The 14,574-nt window shown below is 37.7% G+C and overlaps 1 protein-coding gene across 11 annotated transcripts in view; it reads left to right on the forward strand.

The window, feature by feature from the left end:
• Positions 1–14,574, forward strand: part of CASK (calcium/calmodulin dependent serine protein kinase) — a 202,228-nt gene that overhangs the window by 73,525 nt on the left and 114,129 nt on the right. For all 11 annotated transcript variants that reach the window (XM_064151894.1, XM_064151895.1, XM_064151890.1 and 8 more), the window contains exons 3-5: positions 1,626–1,731; positions 10,644–10,721; positions 11,691–11,763. In XM_064151894.1, coding sequence (XP_064007964.1) covers positions 1,626–1,731; positions 10,644–10,721; positions 11,691–11,763 — 257 coding nt within the window. The remainder of the gene's footprint in view (positions 1–1,625; positions 1,732–10,643; positions 10,722–11,690; positions 11,764–14,574) is intronic.

Consider the following 14,574-nt stretch of genomic DNA (forward strand, 5'->3'; position numbering starts at 1 on the left):
TGAATCTGCTGCTGTTACTCATACCGTGTTGCAGTCAGGCCAGCTTCAAAAGAGAAAGTACTGGCTGGACCCAAGTATTGTGGAGCTTGAAGTTCAGCATGTTATGTGGGAGGCTTCCTGTTCCAGTTGCTGCTTCTGGGTTCTGTGGTTCTGGGGTGTTGGCACTTCTGCAGGGATAGTGGCGAGATGAGTGGGAGTGGAGTATCTCAGTGGTTTTCTTTGATGTTGTTTGTTTCTGTATTTCACTATGCTGCTTCTGCATTTAAGCTAAGCTAAGGTAATTGGACATTGTATTATTAGTTTAATTAGATTTTAGCTAAGGCAATTGTGCATTTGTGTTATTTACTCAGTGTCTCTTATCTCAACCCTGAGTTCTCGTGTGTTACTTTTCCCTTGCTTCTGTGTTAGGGGAGCAGGCACGTTACCCCTTGCATTAAACCATTACACTAGTGTAGCACAACAATATAGTAAAAGCATTCTCAGACCAAAGAACCTTTCAATGTTTTATCTGTAAATGCTCATTTACAGATAGTGAAGAGTTGTATCAAAAAAAGGAAAGTAAAATGTCTCCTTCAGAGTGCAGACTGACATTTTCCTCCCTACTCAAGTTATCATCAAGACTATTCATTCAGGATTTCACTACCTTTCTTGGAATAATTGTATTAACTTAAAAAGAAGTTAAGGATGATTAAAATAACAAAAATGTCAAATCATTTCAGCAAAGAAGACATAAATTCCTTGCTGCTTTTTTTTTTTTCCATTTCTGATTTGTGGTCAGAAAAAAGATATGAGTGCTTTTTAATTACAAACAAAGTATCTCAAGCTTTGAAAGATGTCACACTTGCTTCTGCTGTTTCTTTATTCACAGCTGCTGCTTCTTTTCTCCCTCTTCTCTAGAACAGAGATGCAAGCTAATATTTGCTGGAAAAAAATAATGTCAGTGTATTTATTGTGATTTTTATTTACCAAAACATCACTATTAAAGGGGTAAATTGCAAGAAATTTAAATATAAGGGGAGAAAAACTTATTTAGTTACAAAGCCAGTTAGATACCAGTATAGATTTTCTATATGGGCTGTACTGTCTCCATTCTTGGAGATTTTCAAAACCCATCTGGATATTGTCCTGGGCAGCCTACTCTAGCTGACCTTCCTTTAAACAGAGGGATCAGACTAGAAACCTCCAGGTTGTAGTAGTTCTGCAGTGTGATGAAAGAACATGTCTTCTGTCTCTTTGGAGAGAATCTAACAGTCACATTGGATATTTAGAGTGAAAATCTTGGTGTAGTCTGAATAAGTGCATTAAAGGAACTTTAATTACTGCACAGTTCTTCAGATAATGACCAAGAAGAGCTTTTATTAAGAGGTCAAATCAAGAAAGCCTATCAAGTTTTGTGTGGTTTTATTTTGAGAGCTGTGAGAGCTTAACTTAATTTCACACTTAATTTTGAAAGGGAATAATTAAATACTATCTCATCAGTGTTCTTTATAAAGATTAAAGAATTTATTCAACATTTCAGTTGTGTGTGTGTCCTTCCAAACATTTTGTTCTGATTATTTTCAGTTTGGTTTTGTATTCACCAGCTTGAATATATAACTAATACACTACCTTTTTATCTTCCACAGATCTGAAGAGAGAAGCCAGTATTTGTCACATGCTGAAACATCCTCATATTGTTGAGTTATTGGAGACGTACAGCTCAGATGGAATGCTTTATATGGTCTTTGAGTTGTAAGTTTCTCTCTTTGATTATCTTTCTGTGTAGTCATTTACTAAATAAAGTCTTAAACATATAACTGCTTTCACCTGCCTGTGTTGCATCTCAGAACTTTTGAATGCTGTGAAGATGATTTCCAGCAAGTACAGATTGACCCATATTAAAAAATAACATCAGACTGATTCTTTATAGGATGCTGTGCATTGATGGCTGCTGTGCCCCTAACAGGGTACATGAGAATGAGTTAAAAATCTGGTGGTAGTCATCATCTTTGGTTACTGATGCTGTTCTGGTCCTGTTGGGAAGTTTTGCTTGGCTTTTTTCCAGACTGCTGTTTGTTCACCATTGCTTTTCTTATCCTAGACAAAAAAAGTAAACTTTACAAGCACATTTAAATGTGCTCATATATTGACATACCTGTTCACATCACTGGAAACAAGGCATTTGTTTAAAACATACATCAAATGTTCTTCATGAATTACATTTTAGCTAACTGGGAAGCACAAAAACAGACATGGAAAACACTAATTTGTGCATCATCTATTCATTCTCCTCTTCTCTTCTCTGTACCCATCAGCTCTTCCGAGGTTTCCCATATATGCATTCCAAGTGTGTCTGGGCATATATAAACATATACCTCTTGAGCTTCTCTGGTTGTCCTGCATTATGTTTTCTGATGCATGTGGCTAGCTTGTGTTGGAGCAAGCCAAGTCATGCCAGTGCATTAGGTTGAATCAGCATGTCCAATAGAGCCAAGAGTTTGACTCGAAATATGCACTTAGAAAATAATTCTTGTGTGTTAGATTCACCACTGAGGTAAGAGAAAAGGTCCTGTGGTAACAGAAAACAAATGAGAAAAAAAAAAAAGCTGAAAATCCTTAATTGAAAATGTTCTGTATTTTTTGAAGGTCAGGATTGTGTGAAACAACAGCTTCATGCTTTCCTTTCTGTATGTTTTGATTCAATGCTGACTTCAGTTTTATTTTGTAAATCCCAAAGCATGGACCAAGGGACTTTAATTATCCTATTATGAAATAATTATGTGCACCTTGGGGAGACATACTGTGATAATTAACAAGATTTTGAAATGAAAAAAAAAAAGGGGTTGCTTCTATTTTTACAAGCCAGTAGCTCAGACATATGAGACAAAAGCAGTAATTATTTTTCAGTGACAAGCCTATTATCATTTATGTTTATATACATTAAAAGTTACGTCTGAACAATTAGGATCACTACATAAATACTCTACCTTAATTCAGGTCACATGAAAGAGGGAATATGAGGCTAAATTATTTGAAAGATAATAATTCTTTACTGTCTCCTATGCCCTTGTGTCCCTTATACACTACAAAACATCACTCTTTTGTAACAGACAATGAAAGAAAATGAGACAGTAGGAACACCTGTGCTCAAAATGTATCAGGGAGTGGAAGAGTTGTAGTCACAATATGTTTTGCTGGAGGGGATGCTTTCATGAAGTGATTCAACAGAAGACTAATGTTTGCTGTGAAGTATGACTGCATTGTGTGAGTTTAATTGGGTTATTGTGCTATATAATTGTGACCATAATAAGAAACTTGCAGATAGCAGGAAAGCATTGTCTATGTAGGTAACTTATTTTCACTTGTACTGCTTTATGGCTTTCTACTCATCCTATTATTATAACAAACTTAACTGCTTTGCAACAAAGTTCTGTCTACAGCAATAAAATATACTTTATTAAGGGCTAGTTATTCTGAAATGACAGAAAAGGGGAAGGCAACACAGATCTGCAGATAAAGGCCTGGCTGGTGATGGCTTACTTGTGGACTGGCAGGTGCTTTTCATAAAAGTTAATTTGGGTCCAGCTAATGAAATGCACAGAATAACAAAACCTAAAACTTTGTGCCATCAGTTGCACATAAATGATACGTAGGTCCACTGCTGCTTCCCAAGCTTTGATCTACGTGGCACAGTTGCTGAAATGATCCTGAATATCACTTCCCTGCTGCTAGCCTACTATTTCTGACAGAAGCACACAATGCTGTTGGCCTTGGCCATCTTGCTACCTCATCTCAGCTGTTGACCAACGTTCTCAGGTTGTTTTCCACCAGGCAAATTTCCAGCCACCCTGCCTCTTATTGTGTAGTATTGCATGGAGTTGTGAACCAAAACCAGGACTCAGCACTTGGCTTTGTTGAACCTGCTAGAATTGGCCTTGCCCCATCAATCCAGCTTGTCTGATCCCTCTGTACAGCCTTACTGTCCAAAAGCAGATCAGCATTCCCTTCCAACTTGGTGTCATCTGCAGGTTTACTGAGAATGCACTCAGTCTCCTTGTTCAGATGTTCAGGTCATTGATAAAAGAGAATAAACAGAACTGCTCCAGTAGGGAGCCATAGGAAACACCACTTGTGATCAGCATGTTAGCTGAATTAAACTCCATTCACTACAGTTCTCTGTGCCTGGCCATCCAGCCAGCGAAGTGTGTGCCCTCCAGCCACCTCCAGCCATCAGATCACCCACGAGTCCTCCTGTATTCATGAACAACAGCTCCAGCTGGATGTGCTCCCTGCTTGCCATATTCATCTCACCAGCTGTGTCAGGGAGTCACCTTCCACACACAAGTATGAGTTAACTGTAACCTTTCACACAATGCAAGCACGTAGTCAATAAAAGCACATCAAACAGATACTTTATCATGTGAAAACAGATGAAAGCAATGTTTTTTAAGTCTGAATCTTACAGAGACAAAATAATACACAAAACTCTCCTGCTATTTGAAAAATCCATTTATGAAGTGGAGCACAGTCTGATTGCTTAATGTATTTGTTCAGCAATGTGCTATTCTAGACAGTCCTCTCACTGTCGTATGACATTTACTTGGTAATCTGTGTCTGTGAGGGAGAGGATTGCTGAGTTTACCTAGAATGCGCTTTTCTGTTTGAAATATAGTGATCAATTTTGCTTTTATATGCTATGATTCTTTACCTTCTTTACCATGAGGGTAGTGGAATACAGGAACAAGTTGCCCAGGGAGGTAGTGGAAGCCCTATCTGGAGATATTCAAGGCAAGGCTCTACAAGGCTCTGGGCTTTGGAGATGCCCCTGCTTCTTGCAAAGGGGGTTGGATGAGATGACCTTTGGAGGTCACTTCCAACCCAAACCATTCTAGAGTATTACTGCTTTATTCTAATGACTGTTGGCTATCATCAGTAAGAGTACTTTGAGAAGAATCAACTAGAATTATAAAACGCATTGGGTTAGAAGGGACCTTTAAAGATCATCTAGTCCAACCTCTCTGCTGTAAGCAGGAACATCCCCAACTAGATCAGGTTGCTCAGAGTCCCATCAAGCCTGACCTTTAATGTCTCCAAGAATGGAACCTCACCCATTGCAATATTCAACTACTTGCAATATTTCTAAAACAAAGCAAATATTTCATTTAAAGTGTCTGAACAACACATTTTAATTGAGTACTTTATATGTAGTTCAACCTCAGTAGAATCAAAGTATGAGGACTGAGAGTAGTTAACCTTTCATGCTCAATTGCTCAGAGGCATGAGTAGTGAGTGATAGGACAAAGGGCAATGTGTGCAAGCTGGAACATAGGAGGTTCCATGTAAACATAAGGAAAAACTTTTTGCATGGGATGGTGATGTAACCCTGGAACAGGCTGCCCAGAGAGGTTGTAGAGTCTCCTCTGGAGACATTCAAAACCTGCCTGGATGCGTTCTTGTGCAACCTGCCCTAGGTGATCCTGCTCTGGCAGAGGGGTTGGACTCAAAGATCTTTTGAGGTCCTTTCCAAACCTTAGCATTCTGTGATTGGATTGTAGATACCTTAACAAGTCATTTGCTGAATATTGTCTCACCACTGTTCATGGATGGTCCTGCTTCACAGTGCATTCAAAGAAAGTTTTATCTTTCAGGACATTATAAGAACTGATCTTACTTAGGTTTACCAATTAAACTACGTATATATAGTTAACATATATGCATATGCATATATAGTTATACACAAATAGCTGCCATCTAACCCAGCTAATATGTAAAATGCTTTAGTTCTAAAATCTCAAATTCATAAAAGCAGTTCTTAAAAGTGGTTGCAACTATGTGGGTTTACAGTAGGCATAAGCTGGTAAGCTTTTAAATGATGGTACACTCAGTCATGGCTTTGTTGGAATGTTAAGGAGAAAAGAAGGGGAAAATTGTTACCTGTTAATTCTGCTTTGTTACAGTACTGTGAAATAGCACAGTTTCTTGCTTTATGGAGTGAAAACTTTTCATCATTTTACTTAATCATGTTAGGATTATAGTTATGGGTTTATTTCTAGTTACAGTCACACTTGTAACTTCATCTTTTACATGGCTTTACTGTACTTTTCTTCTTTTATACTTGCATAATGCATCATCTAGGATAAAAACATCTTAAATGTTACCTTCTAAAAGTAAAATCAAAGGAAACTAAGTTCTCTGTTTTTCACACCAGCACAAGTTGCTGTGATTACTGAAAGAAAGTAATGCCAGGTTTAAAGTTTGAGGCAGACTTTCAAAACAACCTGGTAAGAGTTTCTATATCTCAGTCTTCAGAGGTTACCACACAGAGCTTCAAGAAAAGTTAAATACTGTATTTTTAAAGTTAACTTATGGCAGTTTATTTGTATTGAGCAAAGGCAGCAAGTGTACAAAACCTGTCCAACTAAAGGCAAAAATGCAGTCATACCTCTAGCATACCTGATGCAAAACTAAACTCAATTATGAGCAATATGCCAAGTCTTCATTTTGAGGCTTTTTCAAGCAATAATTCAGTTCCCCAAAGCAGTGCTTCCCAAACTTTTTGATTCTTCATCAATAAATGAAGTTGTATTAGGTCATCTGAAAATTCAAAGCTATCATATCCTTGTATTAAGATCTGCATCTCTTCTGGAGTGTACTCTCTATTCTTTGGTTAGTAGCCTCAAAACAGATTTCTGCATGGAATGTGGCTCAGGAGTAAATGTTATGGGCAGATTGCATCTTACCATCAGCTTTGTGCAGAGCAGTTGGTTCTTCAAGGTGCACAGTTGTACTGATCAGAGATATGTAAAGAAACTTTTATTCAGGCTAAAAATTGAGAGAGAGAGATGTCTTTGTATGTGTGTATATATATATATTAAAGGTAGAATGTCCGAAATTTGGGCACATAATTTGTGCCAATACTCAAACCAGTGAAGATGTGGTGGTGTTCTGAGTTGCTTTGGCTGGCACTTGCAGTGTTCATACTAAGAGCTGTCCGTCCCAGTTTATGTAGCTTCCAAGAGCGCCCTCTACTGGTGTCAGGAGGTTCTCTCGCCGAGTACGAGCGTATGGCAATTTAACCAACTCTTTTTGCATCTTGCACTTATGTCTTCCTCTCTTATCTCTTAGTGTGTTTATTTTACTGCATTTTAACTTATATTAATTGTCTGGGGGTTATGTTTTTCACATGCCTACTGCTGATAATTCTTTAAAAAGCCTTGAGACCTCCTGAACTGTGATTTCATCGATACCTAAACATTTGAGTGCTCTTAAATCACATCAGCCTTTCAGTTTGTGCAAAGTCATCTTTTAAGTGATTCTGACATAGCTGAGTTTTAACTCTGTTAATGCACTGAATTTTCCAGGTTTTCTTACAACTGAGACTGACTCTTGCTTTTGCAGCCTCAGGTAGATGAGTCTCATAAGACTTTTAAGATAAAAATTAGCATTATTTGGATCAAAGAAGCCCTATTATTACATGAAGAAATGTCTGTTCTTCAGATTTTGCCCTGAAACAGTAGTCAGTTGAAATCAGAGATTGAAACACACCTGCTGAATATTTGTTCCTCTGAGATAAACAGGGATCATCTTAGTGAATATGTAGAAAAGTATGGAAAATTATTGCTCAGAATCTGTAGCAGTTTTTAATATCAATGTCATTTAAACTGAAAAAATAGTTGCAAGAAAATTAGACTGCCACTTCTTGTTATGAAATTTAAGTGAAATATGCTGGTATGCATGAGTGGGAGGTTAGAAATACATATTAAAGACTATTCTGATTATAAACACCTTAATAGAAAAGTTAAAGACATTACACTCTCAGCACATTGTCTCAGCAACTACTGATACTGCTAAAAATCTTCAGTGCCTCTGGATCTTTATTCATCTGGAATTCATAACAAGTCAAAGTGAAATTAATCTTCTGAAGAGTTCTGCTTCATGCTGAGAGGGAGACCTCATCACTCTCTACAGCTCCCTGAATGGAGGTTGGAGTGAGGAGGAGGCCAGCTGCTTCTCTTTGGATGAGCAACAACTCTAGAGGGAATGATTACAAACTATGGCAGAGGAGGTTCAGGCTTGATATTAGGAAATATTAGGAAATATTTCTTCACTGAAAAGGTTATCAAACATTGGAATGGTCTGCCCAGGGTGGTGGTGGAGTCACCATCCCTAGGGGTGTTCAGGCAGTCTATGGACCTGGTGCTTAGGGACACAGTTTAGTGTTGACCCTTTGATACTGGGTCAAAGGTTGGACTCTGTGATGTTTGAGTTCTCTTCAATCTCTTCCTGTGATTCTGTGACAGTGACACCTCCTAATTTTAAGTAGTTAATAATATATTTTGTCTATTTCACAGTGCTTAGTGTTGCTCAGGTTTCAATTTTCTTTCTCATCTAGAGGAAATAAATTGTTGGGAGGAGATATTGAAAGGGAGCTTGACATGAGTGTTTTTTCCAGTGAGGCAGCTAAACCCAGGTTTATGCTGTTATTGATTGACCCCATTGCTGCTGTACAGTGCTGTGTATAGTGCAGCATAGTCCATTTTCAGAGTGATATTTACCCATGTATACAGACTAGCTGTATGAAATTAAGCAAGACAGAAAACCATTGGGGAAAAAAACATACAGATGAGTGATGCAATGATGAGCAGTTGTGATTTGGCAGTATGGGTTTCTGATTTGTGAGGCTTGTTAAATCCAAAGATGGTACCAGTGCTGAAATAACTGAGCAGGACATTGTTTTGTGCATTTCTTTTGATCACCAGTCTCTCTTACAGTTGTCAGTGATTTATCCACACGATAGTTTATTTTGCATGATGATTGTGGTGAGCTGAGAAATTACCCCCCAAACAAATGTACCAAACAAGCTGGCTTAGAAGCAAAGGAAGCTGTGTATTTACAGCAAGCTCAATTTAGAAGCATATAATACAATGCATATGGACAAAAATGTGTTTATAAATAATTTAAAAATGACCCAAGGATCCTCCCAGGGATTTCCTAGAACTGTCCTCAAAAGCTCCTCCCCCCGTAGTGAGAAAACCAAAAAGGCCACAGCTGGTATTACTCAGCCAAGGTTAGTGCAGAGATCAGTGCTGAGGAGTTAAGGAGCAGGCGATGCAGGAGGCAGAAAGGCGAAGAAAGGACTAAGGAATTGTTTTTACAGCAGACTTTTCTCCTAAGTAGCAAACAAATGGAATAGATTTATCTTTTCTTGTTCATCTGCATCCAATACAATTCTTCCTTTAAAATTTTGAATGAAACTAGAGCATCAACTCTATGACTACTCCAGGGATAACTTTTATTATTTATTTGAGAATCAAAGGTTCTGCAGAGAGTGATTTCCCATTGGAATGGGCTGCCCAGGGAGGTGGTGGAGGCACCGTCCCTGGGGGTCTTCAAGAAAAGACTGGATGAGGCACTTAGTGCCATGGTCTGGTTGATTGGTTAGGGCTGGGTGCTAGGTTGGACTGGATGATCTTGGAGGTCTCTTCCAACCTGGTTGATTCTATGATTCTATGATTCTATGGCTTGTGACTGCTCAAGGAGGAGTTTTGCATTGCAGGTGTGTAACAAAACAGAAGTAATTGTATGTTGGCATTCTGGGTAGTTTACCAAAACACCCCTGATAACGTTGGCTTTCTTGATAACCTTGCAAATTCTGCTGGCTTTTGCTTCCCCCTTTTTGAATCTTTGGTGGTGAGGAACCAGACAAGGTATGAAGGCTGAAAATTACATGTTACAATCAATATTTTTGCAAATGCCTTGTTAAACATGAGTGATGTGGTTTTTATTGGTCCTGTTAACTCCTGTTACTTATCCCTTGCCCCATCAAGCAGTGAAGATTTTTAGATATAAATCTGTCTTGGCTTATTTACAAGAGAAAGCAAAGGAAGGCAGTTATGCCATGCCAAGCTGCTTTGGTTCTGGGGAAAGGGTAGTCTAATTTTAGCCCAAGGGCTGTTAATATGGGTGCCTCTGAAAGCTTTACACTACTCATTGTGGGAAGTTAGCAGAAAGAGTACAATTAGGGAGAAAAAGAACAAAGTATCAAGCACCACAAATAGTCATATAGTGCATGTGCTGTCGATGTTTTCAGGTGCCTTCAGTGAGGCTGTGAGGTGTGAAATACCTTCCTGGCTTCTTAATTACCCTTATGAAAATGCTAACTTGAAGGGCTGTAGTATATTTCTGGAGTATTTTTGTAAGTCTTCATTTAAAACTAAGTTTGAGTAAGATTTTTGTGTAACTACAGTCTTAATTATATAGAGACTTGCACTTATAATGCTTTTAAGAACACACTGGGCATGATATCCTGCATTAATTATTAACTTGCAGAGCCTTCCTGCGCAGGGCATTGGCTTCCTGCTGTCTTGCATACCTTGTTCAATGAGCAGTTTGAGCAATAGAAGAAATGTTTGGTTTTGCTGATGTTTTGAGAGAACTGCTACATGACCTGAGGAACATAAAACAGTTAACCTGTGGCAAGCTGTGTTCTACTAGATAACCTACTAAATGCTGGTATATTTAGGAAAGCATTGTACATGTATCCAAAGTATTCTATGGAACGTTTATATGTGGAATTAATAGATTTTTGGTAGGGCTTTTTTAACATTTTTATGGAATTCATGTAGTTATCTGTCTTTAGCATTTTCCCCTGTTTTTATCTGCAGTATGGATGGAGCAGATCTGTGTTTTGAAATTGTGAAGAGAGCAGATGCTGGATTTGTATACAGTGAGGCTGTAGCCAGGTATGTATTACAATTTTAATTCATCCTGAGAGATAAATGGAAAAGAATGAAATATACTGTTGTGCTGTCTGATAGCCAAAATTTGGAATACTATCAATATTCCTGTTTCCAGAGCCCAAATGTTTGGTACAGCAATTAGCATAATAAGAGTAGAATTCTGGAGCATTTTGTCATTTATTTGTTCTATATTAGCTTGGAATTGTTGAATAAAATAGGTTTTTATACCCAATATTTAGTTCTTGGCCTTTTCTCATAGAAGATTCTTTGTTTGCTTTTCTCAAAACTAGATATTTTAGTATCAGAAGCCAGGTTGGGAGAGACACCAAGAGGTCTTAACCTCCTGCTTAAGACAGTCAGCATTGCATTTGGATCATGTTGCTCAAGGCTTTGTCCAGTGAAACCTCTAAGGATGGCGATTCCACAGCTTCCCTGGACAATGTCATCCAGTGCATAATTATGGTCCTAAGGCAAGATGTTTACCTAAAATGAGCTGGAACCTCCAGAGGACAACTATTGCCTCCCTTAGTCCACTGGTAGTGTTATGCCTGATGCAGCACAGGATGCTGCTGGCTTTTCTAGTATGGTCAGTAATCTCTTAGGTGATCCTTTAGACACAAGGGAGGAAGAAGTTAGTCTTCCACCTGCATCAAGCAAGCCAAGATCTTAGTTCTATCCTGACTGACAGTCACTTTTTCCCTTTCTGTGTTTTGATCTAACAATCCCTGGAGGATCCTGAGTTCCTTGTCATATGAAGCAGACTAAATGAACATTTGAAACCTTTAAAAAATGGAAGATGCAGATTTTATTCATTATCATAAGCACAAACTCCATCCTACCAAACTCCTGTTTGTTCAAGGTTAAAGTTGGTTGATTAGTTTTACATGGTTAACATCTTAAAACATTATTTATTGTATATTTATACTAATTTTTCATGCAGTTTTATCCTCTGTGATGTCTTTGTTTTTTCAGTCATTACATGAGACAGATATTGGAAGCCCTACGTTACTGTCATGATAACAATATAATTCACAGGGATGTGAAGGTAAGGGGGTCTAATTATTTCTTCTTTTCTTCCCCACAGTAATACAAATCACTGAGTTTTAATTGCCATAATTTAAAGGAAGGGGAAGCTGTAGGAAACTATATTTGCTGAGTGTGAGTTGTTTACTCTTACTGTGTCATGTACAATTAAAGCTCATCTCTAATTCCATCAACAGAGAACACTTAAGAGGTCTTCATTCACAGATTACACATGCATCTGATTGCAGCTGACTTGGAAAGTCAGTTTAATTTCTAGTTTATGAATATTCATCTAAAATCAGCTTGCTCTTTTTTTGTGTATATAAATTAATTTCATTAAAGAAAAAAATCACAGTCTTTATTAAACACCATCCTTAGAAATAAATTTGCTGAATTTCATGAGGGAGTAAGAATTTATTTAAGGTAACCATCTAAAGCAGGTTAAACCAACAGTGGTTTATTTTGGCAAACGCAGTGCAGATAGAGCCTGGGCATAGAACTCCTTATTTAATTGCAATATCCCAGCTCTAGATGTCACTGTAGACATTGTTTTGAAAGGAGACTAAATGACCAACTTCCAAATTAACTGAATGAGTGAAAGTGAATTGGTAAAAATCCATAAGGTTGATATGGTCATACTACATTTTTTCCCACTTAAGCTTTCTGTGAATGTTGTTTTAAACTGTAAAAGTTTTGATCATTATCTGATGCTCAGGCAAATATGCACTGTTTAGTCTCTTTAAGAATTAGGTGTCTTTTAAGCAAGTTTCGTGCTCGCTTAGGTTTTGACTGATTAGGAAGTTAGGAATACTTCAGTTTGCTGTAATCTGCTGCCAGAAAGTTCACCTTAATTCTTATGTCTTGCAAAGCTTCTGGGATACCGACTGCAGCCTATGATAGACTCCTTTATGCTTCAAATTCACCTCTGACAACAGAACCAAAACCTGAAAGGTTTCACAAGATGGCCTGTAGTTGTGTTAATTTCTGTCACTGCTCTATGAATAGCAGACATTTCTTGGTCCTCTCTATATCATTCCACCTTGCATAAAAGCTTTATAATCAGTGATAATTGTGTGTTTGCTTCACTTGCAGTTACTGTAATCCTGCATTCATTCACTGCTTGGAATCAATTCTCTTATGATAAAGAAAGTAGAAAATGCTAATGCAGGAAGGCAGAAACCTCAACAACTCTCCATCAGAAATGCACATGGCAAGAACTTTCTCCCTTACCACATTTATTTGTATTCTGTCAACCTAGTGCTGTAGGACTCAGGCGTTCCTTTTATTCTTTCAGAACCTTGCAGTGTACCTGAAATATGACTGCTGAAAATAGCAACATTGAAATGGGATGTTTTCCAGTATAGAATATCATTACAGAGCAGCTTGTATACAGAATTAGCATCACATACTAGAACAAAAAAAAAAGGGGGGAAATGGGAGTAGTGTGGGTCTGAAATTAGATGTTTGTCTTCTTCTATAAAACTCTTGGTAGAGTTTGAGTGCCATTTGTCACTTAAGTCAGCCACTTTCTCTTAACCTGTCAGTGTTGGGTAATAATGAAAGTATTTTGTTACTACAGTCATTAGAAAGTGGTAAGTGGGAGAGGACCTTTAAAAGAGAAAAAAAAATAGGAGAAAAATGGCTTATGTCTCTTAGAGATCTCAACTTCACCATATTTTGCAAAATAAGGTTTTTTTCTTACTTCACCTTCAAAGAATCACAGACTCATAGAGACTGGAAAAGACTTTTGAGATCATCAAGTCCAGCCTATCACCTAACACCACCACAGCAGCTAAACTGTGCCACCAAGTGCCACATCCAATCTTTTCTTAAAGACTTACAAGGATGATGACTCCATCCCCTTCCTGGATGGTCCATTCCAGTGCCTAATCACCCTTTCTGCCTTCTTCAGGAGTAAGAATGTCACAAATTGGGTTATCTCTGCATCAAAGTGTTTTTTTCTGGACTTGATATCAGTGGTCTATTCCAGCCTCAATAATTCTGTGATTCTCTTAATATAAATCCAGCTGAATATGGTTCCCTTGTATATGACAACAAAGTTATTGCAGGCAGCAATACATGCCTCCAGATGTAATGTAAGAAATAAAACAAGTAAACTAAATGCACTCTATAGATGTAATATTTCTTCAAGGAGGAGAAAAAATAATACTGTGCCTCTGCAACTCTTAATTGCAAAGGATACCACTGATCATTGAACTTCCTTAAGTTCTGTGCTGTAGAATCAGCTTAATAATTATAATTTTAGAAGCTGAAACTGCTGCTTTTGTTACACATAGATGAACTTCAGGATTTCCAGTCCCAATGGCAGTTAATGTGGTGCAGAGTACCTAAAGCAGCATTGTGCATTCAGTACAGTTGTGTTTGGTCAGCATTCAATGTGTTAAGTCTTTGGAATTTCACTGTATGGGAGAAGTTGCTCTATCTTGTGTTGACAGTTTCACTGAGTTACCTGCTTAGTAAGAGGAGAGGCTGACATTGATAATGGTAGTAAGACTGAAACTGATACTGATAGAGACTCCTGTGCTAGTTAATGGAAGTAGAATGCTATTCAGCTAGTGAAATAGGTTAAGTCCTGTATAAGTTATGAAGCAGGACAGTGTTCTATAAAAAGTGCATTTCTTCAGTGTTTATTGCAGATCTTTTCACCCTTCTGTTTTTGCAGTAACTTCAATTGAATGTTTTTTACATGAAACATCAAGAGGTTTTATGATCTTCAGTTGTGATGCTTATGTAGCATTTTATATAGTTGCAAAAATCTTGTTATAAAAATACTTTTTAATGTAACTGATACAAGAATAATTTAATCCTACTA

The sequence above is a fragment of the Pogoniulus pusillus genome, chromosome 12, assembly GCF_015220805.1.
Source record: "Pogoniulus pusillus isolate bPogPus1 chromosome 12, bPogPus1.pri, whole genome shotgun sequence".
Taxonomy (NCBI): domain Eukaryota; kingdom Metazoa; phylum Chordata; class Aves; order Piciformes; family Lybiidae; genus Pogoniulus; species Pogoniulus pusillus.